This window comes from Nicotiana tabacum, chromosome 10 (assembly GCF_000715075.1).
Source record: "Nicotiana tabacum cultivar K326 chromosome 10, ASM71507v2, whole genome shotgun sequence".
Taxonomy (NCBI): domain Eukaryota; kingdom Viridiplantae; phylum Streptophyta; class Magnoliopsida; order Solanales; family Solanaceae; genus Nicotiana; species Nicotiana tabacum.
Genome location: NC_134089.1, coordinates 18,302,680 through 18,323,088, shown reverse-complemented (window position 1 = coordinate 18,323,088; position 20,409 = coordinate 18,302,680). Strand labels below are relative to the sequence as shown.

Below are 20,409 nucleotides of genomic sequence, written 5' to 3'. Positions count from 1 at the left end.
ATGCAAACGATGAAAGAAAATGTTTAGTAGAACAACAAGTAAAAATAGAAAAGATAATAAAAATAAAAAATCAATAATAACCAATACGAGCCAAAATAGTTCATATATGGTTTAATTTATCTAATATGTTTAACAATTTGGTTAAATTACTTTTATTATTATTATTATTTTGGCAAAATAAGAAATTTCAATTCAAATATCAACAAAAACTGAAAAAGAATAGGTGATTTCATCTTAGTTACGTAAGCTGCAGCGGGCGAGCATTATCTTATATGTATATGTGAGAGATAGTATGTATCTAATGAAATAGTTGATATGCACTTATAATACTGCAGTCTACACTATAAAATTTATGTAGTTGTATATTTTCGAAGTATACACTTTACATTCACATTGATACAAATAGTTGAATCAACATAAAATATCAATTTTTTTGGTAACTAAATACTCCTTTTGTTCACTTTTTCTTGTCACGTTTTACTAATCGAGAGTCAAGCTACATAAACATTGACCAATGTTTTAATATCACCATATCGATATGAGAAAAACTACAAATTATAGTGTTTTTCATATAGTTTTCGAATATCTAAATTATAATTTTAAAATATTAAGAAAATCTAATGTAATTTAGCTTAAAATTAATTAAATTCACTTTAGAAATGCGAAACGTGATAAGTAAAAGTGAACGAAGTATCAATTTATACCCCAAGGTATATAAACTGTAATCTCTCTCTCTTTTTTTTTTTTTTTTTTCCTTTTTAATACTGATCCCTACCTTAAAACCCCGCTCCTCAAAAGGAGTTTCACTTTACATTTCAACCCCCGCATATATTACATTACAGAGAGCGAAGCCAAAGGGAGAAGATTAAGGAGAAACTGTTGAATTCCGATATGAAAAATTAGCCATTCGATCATCCGGAAAACCCTAGATTCCCACTTCTCCATTGATCCAAAGCTCCTCCAAAAATGACGGTTAAAAGTTCTCCTTTTTTCCCCATTTTTGAACCCAAAAGGTACATTTTTTTTTTATTTTCTTTCCACATAAAATAAGCTCACATTTATCCACATTTACGGTTTTATCTGCATCGAGTGTAAATTAGCACGTAACAATAGGTCTAATTTTTAGAAAATGGGAATTTATAATTATTTTCAATGTATATGTGTATTTGAGCTGCACAGGTGTAACTAAGGCCGACATTCAAGAAATGTTTATGCATGGAAAATTTACACTTGGCTATTAGATTATAATATAGGGAAAAAACCAATTTTTAGTTTTTCTGATGAAATGGTTAGCGAGTTAACTCATTTGAATGATTGATGACTCATTTGTTGATCACTTATTGATTCAGAATAAAGAACCTTTTAAAAAAAATCGGTGAAATTGTAGCTATTTGTATATACCTCTTTTAGTTGTGAGTTAAAGGGATAGAGATAGATTCAAGATTTTGGCTGAATTATTAGATTTTGTTTTTTATTGGATAAGAAGTAGAATTGGGTTTCAGGGGCATTTGATTATATAAGTATTCGAATTTGGGGAAGAATTTCTCGAATCCGAGAACTTGGTGGAAAGAGGGAATGTGTTAGTGGGAGGAATGTATTTCATGTCAATTGGTCTATGTGTTTTTGTGATCTGAGTTTGCGTGAGGTGAAAAAAGAGCGACATGGGCTGTAGGGTCGGAGGCTTTGATGAAGTATGTTGTTATCCTTCTTGAGTAAGCGTTCTTTGGATGTTGATGCCAGGTATAAGTGTTTTGGCTATTGATTTGGCCCTTCACTTATTAATTTGGTTAAATTGCTCAATTGAAGTGCATGTTTGTACAATTTAGCAGGATTTGACTGTTTTTGCGTTTTCTTTTGTGCACCACCTTCATGCTGCTTTTCACCCACAAAAGCTATGATTAAACTTTTGGTTTTCTGTACTTGGCGATTAAACTTCTGTTGAGATGTGCATCTGAAAGTAAAATTAGTAGAAATGTAAAGCATAATCTTTTGTTGTTTTGACAGGGATGCGTATGGATTTACTGTGAGACCACAACATCTTCAAAGATACAGAGAGTACGCTACTATATATAGGGTAATTGCTAGGTGTTTGGCTGTGCTGTGCTCTGATAGAAATGCATGAATCATCTGAATCTTTACTGGAGTAATCCTAAGTCCTAACACAGTTTAATATGTATGTTTTTAGGAAGAGGAAGAAGAAAGATCAGAGAAGTGGAAGAGCTTTCTTGATAACCAAGAAGAATCAAATCAGCCACATGCTTCAGAGAAGTTGGACGTCCAGACTGTGGATTTTGAAGTTAGGAACGAGCAGCAAACGGTTCCTGCGCACGTGTCTCAAGAAGAAGGTGATGGTTCAGCAGGAGAGAAGCCAGTCTCAGACATTAAAACGGAAAGTGATCTTAAAGGGGAGTTGTCAGCTTATCTACCAGCAAAATCCTGTCAGGCTTATACGTGGGCCGAAATCAGAGCATCCTTGAGTCGCATTGATCATCTGATGAGCTTTCGTGTGAAGAAGACACCAAATGTGAAAGCTGAAGTGTCAACTGGTATTCACAATCATCTTGCAACTATTAAAGAGCCAGAGGAGTCAGAAGAAGAAAATGGGGAAGAATGTTCTGTCAATGAAGAATTGGGTGATGCTACCAATACCTCTGCAGAAGTAGGTACTGCCGGCAGTGTAGTTTCTCCTGATCTTTCCTTTCCTTGGAAAGAGCTCGAGTTCCTTGTTCGTGGAGGAGTTCCAAGGGATCTTAGGGGAGAGGTATTTCCTGGCATTTCTACCAGTTTAATGGTTTTCTGAAACCTAACATCAAAAACAATCTTGTAGCTAAGGCCAATTGATTGTCCAGGTATGGCAAGCTTTTGTTGGAGTTAAAGCACGTCGGCTGGAGAGATATTACGTGGATTTGCTTGATCCAGAAAGTGAGACTGGTGATGGTCAGGAGCATGATGAATCGTCATTGGCTGAAGAGAATAAGCAACAGAGTAAAGAAAGCGCTCACGTGCCAGAGAAATTGAGAAAGCAGATTGAGAAGGTCATTAGATGCATGGGCCCTGGACTTTATCGTTCAGTCTTTTCAATTCGTAGGTGCTACTTCTTTTTAGGGTCCATTCTGGTTGGTCATTCAACAATGTGTTTGTAACAGATACTTCAGAAATAATCTTTGTCATCTTCAGCCTTTCTTGAGTTTCTCTTTTCCACTTGTCCAAAATCAAGTTCTACCAATTTTTGCTTATTTTGAGCATCCTCCTCACTAATGCATTTCCAGCTGCCAATGGATGTTCATCCTCTTTGACTAGTGTATCATATCCACTTTCATACATTTTATTCTTCTCTTTGCTTTTTCTTTTCTCCCTTGCTCTTTCATTGACATATAACTGGCCGCACATATCTGTATGTACATTATCACTTTCATTTCATGTTTGATTGCATTTTCTTTGCATGCAGCAGATGTTACTCTCCAGGCTAATGCTTCAGATATTTGCAGGATCTTCCTAGAACCTTTCCTGGGCATCCTGCACTAGATGAGAATGGTCGAAATTCCTTAAGGCGTGTACTTATAGCATATGCTCGACACAATCCAGATGTAGGGTATTGCCAGGTGTGACATTTTCACAGAAGTGTTTTCTTTACCATTTCTTTCGTTTCCTCAATGTTGGTTTCAAAAATCCTGCTTTTAGTTATGAGGAAGGAGACTATAAGTTGTGTCGAGTTGACATGCTAGATGAGGATATCTTCCAAGAGTATAAATGCTAATGTAGCACCTTAAAAATTCGTACAGAAATGGAGAGAACCGACGAATGTGGAAACAACAAGTTGTGGAGATAAAACTGTTGATTGAATAGTACTAAATACTAACTATATGGGTATTAATATATGAATATCGTCCCACTATGTGTTTCAATTTATGTGGCCCATTTTCGTTAATAGCAATTAATTTACCTGGCACTTTTTCTTTACTAGCGTAAGTGTTCTACATTAAAAGATTCCAACTATAACAATCTAATCTTAATATGGGATCTCCTTTCTGTTTTTTTACCATCTATGGTATGTGGTCTTGATTTGACCTCTTTTCTAGAAGCAATCTAATTTTGTATGTACTTTAATTTGTTTTGAACACATCTATGACTTGTTTGGTAACAGCCTAGGACTCAATTCTCATCTTATTCAATTCGTTTTGTTCTAATCTTTCTGCCGATGTGTTCGTTTGACATGGAGGGAATACGTGTTAGCTAAGTAAACAAACTATTACACATTCCATATTATGGTTGAAGGTTGAGCTCCTGATAAAAAAGGTCTAAGATTGTGCATTGTGGGACTTGTTTGAGACCGAGGCAGAAGAGAAACGTTTGGCAATGTTCTACAACCCCATCACATGGGGGTGGGATGAATAAATAGAGAATTTTGAGTCTGATATAGGCTCATTTGCATATGGCAACGGTAATTTTAAGCTAGATGAGAGGTGCTTACTCGAAAAGGAGCTGTAGTCTTATGAAAACTACACTTGTGCCTTCGATTTTTCATAAAATAATGAATGAAAGAGAAATCCATGAAATTCCAAAATAAAAAAGGGAAATAAAATAAGAGGAATTGTTGCAATGATTTTTAAGAATTCGGGGGTGCCTTGTCTAAACATGATGTATTTTCCTTAACAGCTCAAGATTAGATGGAAGCAATTACCATTTGGGGTTGTACTTATTCTTTTCATTTTTCCATTGATGTGCATGGAGTTTTATTTTCTGATTGCTCCTCCTGCATTCTAAGCCATATGTCCTTATTTTCTGTTATCTTCTTGCAGGCAATGAATTTTTTTGCTGGTATCTTACTTCTAATGATGCCAGAAGAAAATGCATTTTGGTAAGTTCTCAGTGAAACTTCTTATATCTTCTTTTCGCATGGAATGCTCATTTTATACCCCGGGAGAGAATGTTACTCGAATGCAGATGGAGCTTATATTTTTCTCTTTAATTATTTAATTCCGTAGTATTTTTTTTTTATGTAAGTCCAAAGTTTGTAACAATTACAGTCTTTTGGAAAAGTATTCTATCAAACATTTGTTTAATTATATTCACTAGGAATGGTTCATCTATTATGTGAGTTGGAGAGTAGGGTGAATAACTCCACCAACAAGTTTAGGGAAGTTCAGTTGCTCATTAGTTCTTGAGTATTGTGTTGGTTTTCAACAGATGAATGATCAAGAGCTAGTCAACAATAACTGCGGTGCAAGCTCACAGACTCATAGCACTAAGGAGAACAATTGTTAGCACATACCTATCAAAAACCAATTGTTAGAATATCAAGTAAATATATGTCTAGGTTCATACTCGTCTAGATTCATCGTATTTTAGTAAGGAAAATCTTATAAGATATTCTATAGGATACCTTAGTATATTCTCTTTTACTTAAAGAATATTTGGTTATTATGGATTAATTATCTATTAAATATATATAACCTAAGACTCTTATATAAGGAGCATCTTTTGTACATTGTTAAACAATCGATGAGAAGCTTTTCTAGTTTGGGATGACCATCTCATCTAAAGATTATACTTTTTCAACATGGTATCAGAGCATCTATGATCTTGTTAAGACTCAAATTACTTTCATTACTGGCTAGATGTCCCGCCATTCATCTGATTAGTGTTTTTTGAAGGACTACTAAAAAATAATTATGTGAAAATAGAGCAGTAGTGTTAATTACCAGTAATACCAGTAATATTCTTGCTGTGGGTTGAAAGTTACTTCCTTCTAGTTTGTTATGGTATCTGGTACTTTGCAACCACGTCCTTTGTTTTTGTAAATTGCTACTGAGATTGTTGCTCTCTGATTGTTACTGTTTGATGCTACTTTTTCTTCCCTTTTACTGAAAATTGTTGCTCCCTGATGGTTACTATTTGATGCTACTTTTTCTCCTCTTTGCTTATCGCCTTTCTCCCCCCTCCCCCCTCTTTCCTCCTCTTCTTCTCCCCTATTCTTCCTTTCCACCTTTTCTTGAGCCAAGGGTTTTTTGGAAACAACCTCTCTACTGCTCCAAGTAGGGGTAAGGTCTGCGTACTCACTACCCTCCCCAGACCCCACCCGTGGGATTATACTGGGTATGTTGTTGTTGTTGTTTACAATGGCTAAATTCATTATTCATCTTGCCATGATTTTGACATTTTAAAACTATTCTCTCACATACTTCAAAACAACCCCATTATTTGTCTCAATTTATTGCTAAAAGTTTTTAACCCCATTATTTGTCTCAATTTATTGCTAGAAGTTTTCCACCCTACTTTGGCATTTCTTCAGAAAGTGAGAAAGTGATTTTATGTGTTGTGAATTTCATAAAAATATTTGCATCTTGAATGAAGTACATGATTAAAAAATCAGATCATTTTAAGGTTGTGCAAGTCAAGCATGACCATTAATAGTCAATTTAATTTTTTTTGGGGGAGGGGGGGTGAGGAAGATAGGGATACATGTACCTGGGCTTAACTTAGAAAGATCTTTTTCTTGGTGACAACTAGCTTTAGTGTAGAGCAAATGCCAGTCTCGCTTTGCTAATGTTAATTTTAAGCTTTACCTTTTTTATTTGAATCTTCTCAATTGTGGAGGGTTCTATTTAGCAAACATTTAATTTTTTTGAGACAAGATAAAGAACTAAAAAATAAACAGGTGATACACCTGTTTCCAAACTTCACCCGACACCCTTCAGAAAAGAAAGAGCAAAGCTACAGAGTTTTGTGAACTCCCCCTTCTCGACCTCCCTTTTATGCATTCGTATATGAGTTGTGGCTCTTGGATGGTATTCTACAATTGCTTTGGGCTTTTCTAACTCATTCTTTTAAACCTATTAAAACTTTCATTAATCAGTTTACTACAGCCTTTAGCCTTTAGCTTTTTCATATCATCCATTGCCTTGCATAATCCATAAAGAATGATTTGCATCTGCACAAAATATGCTTGTGACTTGTACAATATTGCTTATTGCACTGCTAAATTCTTTTCCTTGTAGATCTCTCAGATTTTTCTCTCTTTTTTTTACACTTCACTAAAATGACAGAAGATTCAATTCAATATCAGATTCTATAGGGTTGATTATACCATTTCTATTCTTACGCTTTTTATTCATGCATTATAATGTTTACTTGTTTAAGTAGGATTACTCTTTATCAACTTCGTCCCTTGTGGATTTCTTTCAATTGGGCATTGTTAAGTTTGTCAAAACTGCAACTAGAAGACTGCTTATGCAAGGTTGATATTATGGTGGAACATCAGAAGCAACTAGAGCTGTTACGTCTCTACAAGGGACAATCTAGAATATTGGCTTTCTTTCATGTGACTTGTAAATATACATGTATATTTTTTTTACGTACAGTAGTGGTTATTGCCGAAGTATTTTATACATTTCTTGAGGTTGAGTTGTTTATTGGCAATATCTGGAGACCTTCATTCATGCTATTTTAGTAACTGAACTACGTTGTTTATTTTTTATATTTATTTTCATTAATGCAACTAAATACCGTTATGGGCGGGTTGTTTTGAATCTCCAGGGCATTGGTGGGTATTATCGATGAATACTTTGACGGCTGTTACTCGCAAGAAATGATAGAATCCCAGGTTTGCATAACCATAGACCTGATTCTGGCTATGCAGGATGATCATTACTCATACAAATGATCTTTTTTTCCCATTAGGTGGATCAACTGGTGTTTGAGGAGTTAGTGCGTGAAAGGTTTCCGAAACTTGGTCTGTCCATTGCTTTTATCTGTTTTATCTTGGTTGTCTGCTTTCCACATCAAAACACTCCAATTGCTGTTTCTTATTAGATGATCTTTTTTCTGCAGTCAATCATCTGGATTACTTGGGAATGCAAGTGGCATGGATTTCTGGACCTTGGTTTCTTTCAATTTTCGTAAATGTGCTTCCCTGGGAAAGTGGTAAGGTTCTTGTTCTGATGTGGAAATTTCATTAAACTTATAGCTGGTTTTAACAGTTCATGTTCTTGTTGAAAATTATTTGATTAGTTTTTAGTCTTGATGGTTTATTTTGCTTTCAGTTCTTCGAGTTTGGGATGTGCTTCTCTTTGAGGGAAATCGTGTCATGCTCTTTCGAACAGCACTTGCTTTGATGGAGTTGTATGGTAGTACATTTCATTGTGATTAGTCTTCATTACATGCCAAAATTGTTTAGCTGGAGCAACTGAGGCTATCTTAGACAATTATTATGATCATAACAAAATCTTGCAGGTCCTGCTGTAGTTACAACTAAGGACGCTGGGGATGCAATCACTTTATTTCAATCCCTTACTGGCTCAACTTTTGATAGTAGCCAACTTGTGTTGACAGCTTGTATGGGTTTCTTAAATGTCACTGAAGATAGATTGCTAGCACTGAGAGAAAAACATCGGCCAGCTGTTCTTGCAGTTACTGAGGAGAGATCACAGGGAGGGCCTGTTAGGAAAGACCCAAAAGGTCTTGCCTCCAAGCTGTATAGTTTTAAGCATGATCCTGAATCATTTATAAAAGAAACAAAGCCGGAGGAACGGCCAGGTGATAAGAAAATAGGCAATAAAACATCAGACTCAAATTCCAACTCCGCAAGTCTGGATGAATATCTCAACAACCTGAATATAGATTCACATGTGGATTCCCTTCCAGATGTTCAAGAACAGGTTACTTGTTCAGTCCTCCTAGTATATCCAATAAAGAAGTCGCTTTTGGGCTTCTTCACCTTATTTTACTTGGCTTCCAGCCGAGGCTGACATTTTGATTTGTGTACTTCCATTTATACATTCAGTGTTAACACTTTGAGAAAAATAATGTTTGTCAACTTTACATTGTCCCTGATATTAAAAAACCTGTGGTTTTTTGACGTCCAATATCTCGAGAGAATCTCCAAGGATATATTCTTTCGTCTTTTTGGTGTTGACCTATCTCATAGTTCAAGGAACCCCATGGGGATACATTCTTTGTTTATCTTATGTGTATGGGCAAAATGAATGCTGAGAGGGAATTCCTTTGTCATCTGCTAAATACCCAACTGAATCTCCAACTTCTCCTTGAATCGTTGGCAGGGACTTTCATGCCCAACCAATTTCTAATGAAAGTTGAATTTGCTGCATTTTTTTTGGGTCAGTCTTGTTACTGTCTTTGTTTGTAGAACTCCGTGCATACTGCATTGGGGTTTCTATTACATGTGTTTTGTGCATGAAGAAAAATTAGGCAAATAGGTAGATTATTGAAATATATTACCCCCAGGGCTTTGATGCAACGGTAAAGGAAGTAAAATGATGTGTAGTAGGCATGAATTCGAACCTTGCTGAGGACTAAATCCTGACATATAAGTGGGAAGAGGGTAGAGGTCCAGGGCAGTACTCCTCCGAGTTCCGTGGCAATTGTTAGTGTTCTGTGATTAAGAAAATTACTTGTCTGTTATAGTAACTAAAGTAATTAACCACTATCTCTTTTTAAAGTGCAATTATTAACAGCTCTTGTGCAGGTTGTTTGGTTGAAGGTTGAGCTCTGTAGGATGCTGGAAGAGAAGAGAGCAGCTACCCTGAGGTTTGCCTTTTTTACTTCAAAAGTCCAACTTTTGGTTCATTTTGATGCGGAATCTCCTGTAGTACTTTTTGTTCTGTGATTAAATCATGAATATTGTGTCCACAAATTTCGATATTGACAATGCTAAACTATGAAAAAGGAAGGTTTTAACCTAAACATATAAAAATGGTAATTTTCTTTTCCAGAGCTGAAGAGTTGGAGACGGCGCTTGTGGAGATGGTCAAAGAAGATAACCGACGACAATTAAGTGCAAGAGTATATGTTCTTACATATGTTTAATTTTAGTACTCATGTTTCTGGTTGATTGTAAGTTATATGCACTTTAAACATGGATGGAAATTTCACTTGGAAACAGACTTTTCTAGTAAATTTTTATTTTCTCTATTCATAAAATCTTAGCTTATTCTGGACTTCCCAAAACAAAGAAAATTCTGTTGTCAACATATTATTCTGATGCTTTGTCGACAATCTGCAGGTTGAGCAATTGGAGCAGGAAGTGGCTGAACTGCGACAAGCCCTTGATGATAAGAAAGAGCAAGAGCAAGCAATGCTTCAGGTAGTTAAACGAAGTATATCCTGTAAATCTGCTCTTAAAGCTATATTTACATGCTTAAGATATAACCTGTAGGTTTTGATGCGGGTTGAGCAAGAACAGAAGGTCACGGAAGACGCTAGGATTGCTGCCGAGCAGGATGTGGCTGCTCAAAAGTATGCAGTACATGTTCTTCAGGTTTGATATCCATTACCAATGAACAATTTAACTTGTTTATGTGAAGCAACTATTACAATTCTTTGATGCGTAAGCACATTTACCAAGGTGATTGCTCAAAACTCCAACTAGCCAATTGCAGCTTGGGAAGGTATCCAGTGGTTCAATGGCTAATTCTCTTATTTGATAAGTAGTAAGACTTCATTAATATAATTGGCCCAGCACCAAGACAGTACTTGTGAGTCCATCACTACTAATCGTTCTTGTGTCATTTAATGCATTGAGTTTTTGAGAAGAAGTAATGAAATAGCTAAGTTTTTGCAATTAAAAGCGCTCTTGTGAAGCCAACAGTAGTGGCATTTACCTTACAGTTTCAGCATAATATATTCATAACGCGATACTTAAATTTCCTGAACAACCTTTCCATGCAGGAAAAGTACGAAAAGGCTATGGCTTCTGTTGCTCAGATGGAGAAGAGAGTTGTCATGGCTGAATCAATGCTTGAAGCTACCTTGCAGTATGAATCTGGTCAAGTCAAAGCTCTATCTTCCCCACGGTGTGTGAGAGTTCTGAGTTATTCCCTAAATTTTACATCTTCTCTTTTTCTTATGAATGGTCCTTGTGCAACCAAGGTAGGTGTAGAACATGGCAATTTTCCTTTTCTGACGTCTGGTGAACTATGCGAACATTAATAGCTTTCGTGTTCCTTTCCAGATGCACCAAAATAATCAATTGGGTAACATTTGTAAAAATTTCTTAGTCCTCCCAACACGACTCTCTCCCCAAGCCGCCAAAAATCCCTTGACTGTCCATGGCGTTGCCCATGATACCCCTCCACTGTCAACGAAACTCCAACAGCTAAGAGCGCTTTCAGAAGATGGACCAGGGATGTACAAAAGTAGTCATCTGATTTTCGGGGAGACTTGAAAGAGATTTCTTTAAATCCAATCTGCCCCTTCTAGGAAAATATTGTTTTGTTCAAGCAGCTAACTTCGATTCACCTCAATAGTTCCATGACTCCACTTTCTGATAAGGGGTTGTTAGTTGGCAACGAACGTGCGGAAGAACCACTCTGATTCACCAACACTTGCTCAATTTAACTTTTATACAGGACACAGCTTGAAAGAGGAGAATAACCTATTTAATGTAACAAATATGCTCTTAGTCTGACTTAGAAAGAAGCAGGGAACCATCACCAAACATGAAACAACAGAGGTTGAATGTGGATTGGGTAAATGACTATTAGCCAGCTGCACAACTCTATTGCAAATAAAAAATAATAATTGATGAAGTAAGCATATAAGACAATTCTTAAATCTAGATACGTACATTATGAAAGCACACATAGGATTATGAGGTGGTCAATGAAGGGTGGAAAGCATCACAAAATAGAAGTTCAATGGCTGTGGTTGTGGCTGTGTAGGAAGATGTTACTGGAAAAGGAATGAGGTAGTTTGGTAGTTTTAAACACACCTGGGATGCAAAAATAGATTCATTTGACAAGCTGCTATCTAATTTCTGTTACTAGGAAAAGTTCCTGCACAAAAATGATTAAGCAATCATCTAATTTTTTTAAACTGAAAAGACCAAGCCCAAGTGTCAGCAGACAGTGTATGGTGACGCCTGTTGCCCCAGGTGTTGGAAAATAAAATAATTATATTTACTTATGATTTGTTTCCCTCAGCCGATCCCTTATTTTTTGGCGATATGATACTTTTAGCACTTGGTATTTGGTGAAAGAAAAAGTTAAAACTACTTGCACGAGCATTTTACTTAGTCTTAAAGTATCTCAGCATCCTTACTCTCTCCTGTGTCTATCATAACAAGTCTAAGCTTTAGTTGTTAAGCTGTTAAGAGTTTGAGATCCGTTCTTTCAATAATATTCATAAAGTTGAACAACGTCTTGGTAATGTGTTGGTTGGTATTCTGTCTTTGACAGAGATTTTGAAGAGTAGATTAATTTAAGAACCTTTCATAGTTACTGAAAGAATCACTGTATAAGCCACGAGATTATTGTGTCATAAAATATGGTGATTGTACATGTTAAGGAGTTTCTCATCCAAAATCACTTTAAGTGTTTTGTTTCTAGTTATTTTGGTGTATACAGTCAGACCTCTCTATAACAGCATCCCTATATAACAACATTTCACTATAAAAGCCAAGCTTTTTCCGGAACCAATTTTTATGTTATGTTATAATATATATTCTCTATAACAGCACTTCGCTGTAACATCCAAAAAATATTTGGAACAAACGAGGTTGTTATAGAGAGGTTTGACCGTATATGAATTAAAGTTACCATGTATTTGTCAGGTCAGTAAGACCAGATTCTCCGCAAGGTGTACCAGCAAAAAGGACAGGTCTACTATCATTCGGCCTTGGTTGGCGTGATAGGAACAAGGTATTGCTGATATTCCCCTCACTTATAGGGTAATATCTGTTATTAGTACAAATGATAAATAAGAGCATCTGTTCTTGGCAATGATAAATATAAGCAGAATAGTTTTACAGGAGGCTTAACTAGTGAAGATGCATTAATTAGTGGTGTGAAATTATATTGCTTGAGTGATATCTTTAGTCAAAAGCTTACCATTATGGTTGGGGGTTAGACCCCTAAGCATAAATTATATCCAATATGAACGTACATGAAGAAGGGGGACATAATGCCTAACCTTCACAAAACAAGTATGGGGGACTAGACATGCCTAATCCTGTACAAAAGTTGACAACATTACCAATGAATTGAAAGTGTCATAAAGATGTAACTTTATATTTTGCATGCGAGGATCCATCTCTTTTACATCATGATTGTTTAAGTGGTTATTATGGCCCTTCTTCCTAAAGGGTCAGCCTTAACTTTCTGTATCAACTTAGACCTAAGAACGAAAGATTAAGAAAAAACAGACCTAAGAATGATCAATGATGAATTATTTGACAGGGGAAGCCGAACAATCTTCCATCACCAAATGAAACTAAACCTGCAGACGAAGGACCAGAAATGAGCAGTACGAAGACTGAAGCTAACGGACAGCAGGAATAGGGAACATGCTGCTAAGTGAAGGTGTATACCGAAAGTTTGATCATTAAGAGGTGGTGACTGCACCCCCAATTGGTAGCATGTGCAGGTCCTTTAGACGTCTTGTTGAAGTATAATTCGTACCTCCCAACTCAATTTTGTATTAACAGTTATTTGATTCTTTTGTACAGTTATGTAAAGAAATTTGACATCTTTTTGTAGCCGTTATGAAATGTGAGCTTTCATTTTGCTCAATTGTGAATCGCTCTGTCCCCTTCAAAAAGATCAGAAGAAAATACTTCATTTGGCTAAATGAGCAAATAGAAAAGGACAGGAGTGAGGTTTGCAACATGCCATTCTTTTTCTATTCTACACGCAAAGTATACATCATTTGACCTTTTATTCTTCATCAACCTATGGTAATCGTAAAAATAGCACGAGCTAGCCAGTTTTCGGATTGGTCATTCAAAAATAGCCGGCGTTTGTAAAATCGTTAAAAAATAGTCACTATTTTGCTGCAACACGGAAAGTTCTAGCATAATATACTGGAGATTGGTGCACCTGTGTATGAACTTCCATCATATTATGTTGGAACTCTTAACACGCGGAAATTTTCAATATAATATACTGGAAATTGGAGAACTGGTGCTCCAATCTCCAGTATATTATGTTGGACCGGTATATTATACTGGAACTCCAGAATGAGTATTTTTTCGGATTTTGAACAATGTTTTTGTTCAAATTTTTTTTACATGAAATGTGGCTAAATTTCGATTACTATTGAAACTGTTGTTATTTTTGAATGATCACTTGTAAATTGGGATATTTTTGAATTTCTCCCGGTAATCCTCATCTTTTGTTTAAATTTGGACTGACTATGTTTTTGCCACTCACATGGGCACGGTTAGAGATCAACAAACAGTAACCAGGCGAAAAATGCTTATCAAGTATAATCTTAAGAGTCGTTTGGTACAATGGAGGGATAAATAAGGATATCTCTGTAGATATGTGATTTTTGACCCTCCCCAAGATTTTTCATATTTTAGCACGTAAATATTTAATTTAGGCCTAATATAGCTATTTCAACTCATTTTTACTCTTTTACTTTATTTTATTACAAGAAAACAAAATTACAAAAAAATAGGTTTATTAATGTTTTATAGTCATTTTAAATCATGAAAAATACCAAAATATTGCGCATGACATTTAGGCTTTATTGTTACATTTTTAGGATTAATCGATAGTTACTTGTTTTATAAAAACTGAAAATAACAAAAATGCTTCATTTTTACACTTTTTCCTTTTATTGATTTTTTCTCTTTTAATTTAGGATTAAGTAGCTCTTATAATTTTTATAATTAGCTAATTAGTTTAATTTCACATTTTTTAGATAATATAGGATTTTAATTTTAGGATTTTTAATTAAAGAAAAAGAAAAGGGAAAAGATAAGAAAAAGAAATTGAAGAAAAGATTTAATCGGATATTGGGCTAGTTCTTGAACCTAAATTAGGCCCAAATTTTCCTCACCTACCCAAAAACCCATACCCTTCCAATTAAAATCTAGACCTAGACCTATATAGATAAGATTAGGCTACACATAAAAGAAGGAGATTTTTCTAAACCCTGAACAAGAAGAAACGATCAGATCCCTTCTTCAAAAACTGGAGCGCCGTTTTACTCCTCTCTCTCATCAGAAGAGACCCCTCCCCTTCGAAGAAACATAGCAGCATCATCAAAAAATGACCTAGACAATCATAAAAGAATTCTCCATTTTTAAAGAGAACAATGGCGTTTGTTGGAGTTGGAGCTCCCTTCTTCTTCCTCCAATTTTTCTCCAAATCTCACACCAAAATTGACAATCCGCCGTTTTCCAAAAAATGACCCCCTGCTCATCTTCGTCAAAGACCTAAAAAAAAACCTTACTAATCCGGCTGTTTCCTCTCAAAAGACCATCACCAGATTTTGGTCTCCTTCTTGACAAGATATAAAAACGAAGAAAGGAACCATAGAAAAACTAGGAGAAGTTCAGTCGTAGACCATAGAGAGCACACGACCTTTCCCCATGAACTTTCAGCTCCTTTCTCCTTCAAAAACTTAACCATGTAAAACCCAGCAAGAAACTCCATCAAAGAGCTCTGAAAATAGCCTAAAAGACCAGCCCAAAAACGTCCCGAAAATCAGCTCTAAAAGCAGCTGAAACTAGCTGCAAACAATCCCAAAAAAAATCGATCCAAATTCAGCCATAATACAGCTGAAACATGCCGAAAATCTGTCCAAACATCACCTCTTAAAGGTAGGCGTTCAGTTCGGTAGGATCCCCAGTCAAATCGAGGTCGAGTTTGAGTTTCCTGTTTGAAGATTCCGATCGTAGGTCCATTCTCGTCATAGCAGCTGTTATTCGAGTTCTTAAAAGGTCCTTTGATGTAATGAAGATAGTTTATTTGTTGAAGGTTAATGTTTCTCCCTTTTCTTTATATTATCTTTACATCTGTTGGGATTTTCCATGTTTAAAATGAAATTTGATGTTTAGACTTTCCAAGGACGTGTTCATTTGTTTTTGATTCATACATTTGTCTATTTATTTTTCTTTTCTCCTCTTTCAACATTTAGACTAGATTCCAGTATAAATTATTTATATGCTAGTTTGGTTTTGAAGCATTTTGGCCCGTTGTTGATAGTTTTGTGCTAGCATATTTCTTTTCAATTTGTGCTGTGATAGTTTAGCTCTCTGTTAGTGTGATTTTGATCCTTAGTTATAAAATAGAATTAGTTGTTTCTCTAATAATGGTAGATAGATGTTTAATTTCAGTTAATTTTCTTATTCTGTATTTTTGTATCACTGTAATCAGGATATTTTATTGTTCGGATCTAGTATATTTCTATTTGAACATATCTTTAGGTTAGTATTATTATTTGATCGTTTGAGTTGGTCATGAGTAAGTAATAGATCACGTTAGCTAGCCATTTCATAGCTGAATTACATCACTTTTCCTGCAATAATTTTTCACAACTTTTGCCTTGCAATAATCTCGAAGTAGTTTACAAAAATAACTTATGAACATCCCTAGTTTGTTTTAATCAAGTAAAGCCCTTTGGAATAATTTGAGGTGTGCCATGCCAAATAAAATCTCAAAACTCATGGCCCTCATTTAATTAATTTTAATACTTTAGAAATCGAGGTGTGCCATTTAGTTGAATTTTCCATGGCCCTCACAAACTTGAAAGTACATAGTTGCTTTAGGCGCGTAATTTAAATTAATTTTCGTAAACTCGGGTGTACATTTCATGTGACCCAACTCCAATTCTCAACAACATTAAATAAAACGTGTCGCGAATCGCGGGTCCATTTCATGTGGCGTGGTTCAAGGCATGTTTTAAATAACATTGAATCTTCCTGAAAATAATTAGAAGCGGTTAATAAGTTAAAATGTACCATGGGTTAAAACATGTATTAAAATCAGATAATATGCCAATTAAAACAGTTGAGCGACCGTGCTAGAACCACGGAACTCGGGAATGCCTAACACCTTCTCCCGGGTTAACAGAATTCCTTACCCAGATTTCTGGTTCGCGGACTGTAATACAGAGTCAATGTTTTCCTTGATTCGGGATTTGAACCGTGACTTGGGACGCCATAAATTTCCCAAGTGGCGACTCTGAATCTTTTAATAAATAAATCCCGTTTCAATTGTCCTTTAATTGGAAAAACTCACTTATACCCTTCCAGGGTGTAGGAAAAAGGAGGTGTGACAGCTCTGGCGACTCTGCTAGGGATAAAAACCCAGAACTTCTGGTTCAGGGTTCAGAATTCGAGCTTAGAATAGCTGTTATGATTGGCTGTTATTTGTTATCTGATTTTTTACATGTTTGAGCCTAATGTGCTAAATGCCGCTTTTTAGCGCTTTGATTTTGCTTGAACTATATATAAATTGTTACGAAATCCTTCTTCTCTCTGAGTTTTCTAAATCATCTGGGAAGTGTGCACTTCGTGTGACTTCTTTTCTATTAGAGTCATATCCCAATTTTAGAACGAGGTTCGGATAAGTTGTAAAGTCGGTGAAGCTTCTGTATTTCCGGTACGCTGCCCCCCTCAGCTCGAGCTGTCCGCTCGGGTAAGCCAGGTCTAGAACAATACACCTAGGTTTTAAATCTAGAATAACATAGCCTCATGCCGGATCCCTAGTAGGAACGCTTGTTTGCATCACGTGCATTTGACTTTGGGGACTCAACACAGGGGTTGGGTCCGTTTAGGACTAGTGCACCCAAATTAAAAGACCATCCTGATGCATCTTACGTGCTACTTGCGTATCTGTCTGTTTCGGCTTGCATATTGACTGACTTCTAGAATAAGGAAAGAAAATGAAAAAAAGAGAAAAAGGAAAAAAAAATCAAAAAAAAAAGAAGAAAAAAGAAAAGAGAGTGAGATGTAGTATTTGAAATATCCTGAAACTCTGCCGAAATTTTGAAAAATAGAAAAAGAGGTCATTTCAAAATAAGTCATGTTTTTCTTGTTCCGTCAAAACGGGCGAACTACGCGGGTCTGATTCTCACCAGATGTGAGATACGTAGGAAAACCTAATCGGTTCCGGCCCATAATTTTCAAAAAATCCAAAAATATTTTCCTTTACTTCCTTTTTTAGAAAAGTCTTTCTTTGAGACCCAATTTTTTTTAAAAAAAAAATCCAAAAATATTTTCTTTTAATCTCTTCTAAAAAATAAAAAAAATTAATATCTTCATCCTTCTTTATAAGTTTTTCTTTCGAAAATTGAAAAGAAAATTCAAGATTTAAAAATATATTTTTTAGAAGTCTTTCTTTCATAATTTTAACATAAAATTCCAAAAATATTTTCCTTCTTCTTTAGAAGTTTTTCTTTCGAAATTCCAAAAAAAAAAAGCAACGAAATCAAAAAATATTTTCTTTCTTCTTTATAAGTCTTTCTTTCGAAAATTAAAAAAAAAAAAGATAAAAAAGGGAAATTCAAAATGCAAAAAAAAAGAGTTAGTTTATTTACTTTATTCCTGATGTTCCCGAACTACGCAAAATCTGATTCATGTTCCCACATGATACGTAGGCAACCCACATCAGGTTCGATCAAATGACTTTGAAAAAAAAAGAAAGAAAAGAAGAATAAAAAAAAGAGTGGAAGAAAGATAATAATAAGGACCGACTGAGTCCATTCTAACATGTTTCTGTTTTGAATTGTGAAGAAAATTGAGGTGGTCGGTTTGTGGTAAGCTGACAGCACAAGATCCAAGGAAAAATGATAACTGACATCGAAGCTGTTACAAGTGCTCAAGAGACTCAGGGTCATAGGGTTCAACAAGAGTCTATTGTGTTTGAGAAAAATAGAATACTGAAACAACAAATGACCGAAATGTGTCAAGCACGGTCCAGTGGTCAAGGACAGCCTCGTCATAAGTCACAATTTGCTACACAACAAGAGCAGTACCACTCTCCCGAGTACCACTCGTACTCGTTCGATCTTCCTGCAAACATTGAGAAGCCTGCCCGAAAGATGGTACAGGAAGAAATGACCCAAAGAGTGAAAAGCTTAGAACAACGGTTGAAAACATACAAGGGTTGGCAGGTCAAAAGAGTGTTGCCTTCAAAGATCTATGTATGTTCCCCGATGTTCACTTGTCGCCTGGTTTCAAGACTCCCAAATTTGAAAAGTATGATGGACATGGAGATCCTATAGCCCACCTGAAAAGGTATTGCAATCAACTGAGAGGTGCGGGAAGAAATGAAGAATTGTTGATAGCTTATTTTGGGGAAAACCTTACGGGAGTAGCCTCCGAATGGTTTATGGATCAAGACACGTCTCGCTGGTATGTCTGGGTTAACATGGCACATACCTTTGTCAAACAGTTCCAATACAACATTGACATTGCCCCAGACCGCAATTTCCTTTCAAACTTGAAGAAGAAACCAACTGAAAGTTTCAGGGAATATGCCATTAAATGGAGAGAGCAAGCGGCCAGAGTTAAGTCACCCATGGATGAGCACGAGTTAATCACTGTATTCCTTCAGGCTCAAGAGCCAGATTATTTTCAAAACATGATTTCCGCAGTGGGTAAATCCTTTTCAGAAGCAATCAAAATGGGGGAAATGGATGAGAATGGTCTTAAGACAGGTAAAATTATAAGCCAAGCAATTCTCAAAGCCGCAACTTAGGCTGTCCCGATTGAATCCGATAATTTTAGTGACACGAATGAGAAGCACGAAGAAATCATGATGACATCAGGATCGAGAAGAGGTCCTAGGAGAGCATCTCGAAGGTATGAGCAACCTCATCAAGTTTCCCATGATTCCCTTGAATAAAATTATCCACTTCAGAACCCTCAATACTTTGTTGCTGCACCTCATTATGTTGCCCGGCCACCAAGACACCCCAGAAGGAGAGCACCAGCACCGCACAATCTCCACCAGCCTCCACAAAATTTTCAAATGCCCTATAAACCACATCCAAGCCAGGGGTATAGAAGGGAATAAAGGCTGAAAGATAATTTTACACCAATAGGAGAGTCCTATGCAAGCTTGTTTGAGAAATTAAAGCAGTATGACATGATTGCACCTATTCCTCCAAATCATGTGGACCCCTGTGCAAGAAGCTTTGACCCTTCTAAAAGGTGTAAATACCATTCCAATGCCCAGGGGCACAATGTTGAAAGCTGTCGGGATTTGAAAAGAGAAATAGAAAGGATGATCCAGGAAAACTAATTGTGATCCAAGACAGTGACACACAGAATATCGCGCAGAATTCTTTACCTGCACATCATGATGCACACTTTGTGGGGATGATGCCTGGTGACATGGAGTATGAGAATCCTCTTGGGAACTTGCTAACTGAAGTTAATAATGTTGAAATTGGAGAAGGCTCTGCTGATTCTGATGACCAAATTTGTGGCTAAATGTCAAGCCTAGCGATTGAAAAGTCATTCCCTCATCACTAGGAAGGAATCTTGGTAGCTTGTTTTAATGTTTTTTCTATTATTTGGGTTAATTCAGGGTTGTGATCCAGATTTTATTTGTTTTATTGAGTCAAACCCTTCTATCCCTCCATTCTGTTTGTGTAAGTCTTGTCTGTCTGTTCTATTGTTATTTTCATTATTCGGGTTATTTTAGGGTTGTAACT

General features: G+C 36.1%; 1 protein-coding gene across 4 annotated transcripts; it reads left to right on the top strand.

The window, feature by feature from the left end:
- Positions 1–786: 786 nt before the first annotated feature.
- LOC107778454 (uncharacterized) lies at positions 787–13,526 on the top strand. Of its 4 annotated transcripts, none has more exons than XM_075222648.1 (18): positions 787–1,013; positions 2,005–2,074; positions 2,186–2,761; positions 2,850–3,035; positions 3,489–3,602; positions 4,800–4,858; positions 7,537–7,603; positions 7,681–7,732; positions 7,831–7,923; positions 8,043–8,126; positions 8,233–8,657; positions 9,485–9,546; positions 9,732–9,801; positions 10,022–10,102; positions 10,175–10,276; positions 10,687–10,811; positions 12,574–12,656; positions 13,194–13,526. In XM_075222648.1, exons 1-17 carry the CDS (start codon positions 967–969, stop codon positions 12,644–12,646), a joined length of 2,286 nt encoding a protein of 761 aa, XP_075078749.1. In that variant the 5' UTR covers positions 787–966; the 3' UTR covers positions 12,647–12,656; positions 13,194–13,526. The 4 variants fall into 4 exon arrangements, 3 of the variants coding, with proteins under 3 accessions (XP_075078749.1, XP_016454195.2, XP_016454196.2); XM_016598709.2 differs by having other exon boundaries at positions 12,569–12,656; XR_012695385.1 differs by lacking the exons at positions 12,574–12,656; positions 13,194–13,526 and adding an exon at positions 10,364–10,493.
- Positions 13,527–20,409: the final 6,883 nt, after the last annotated feature.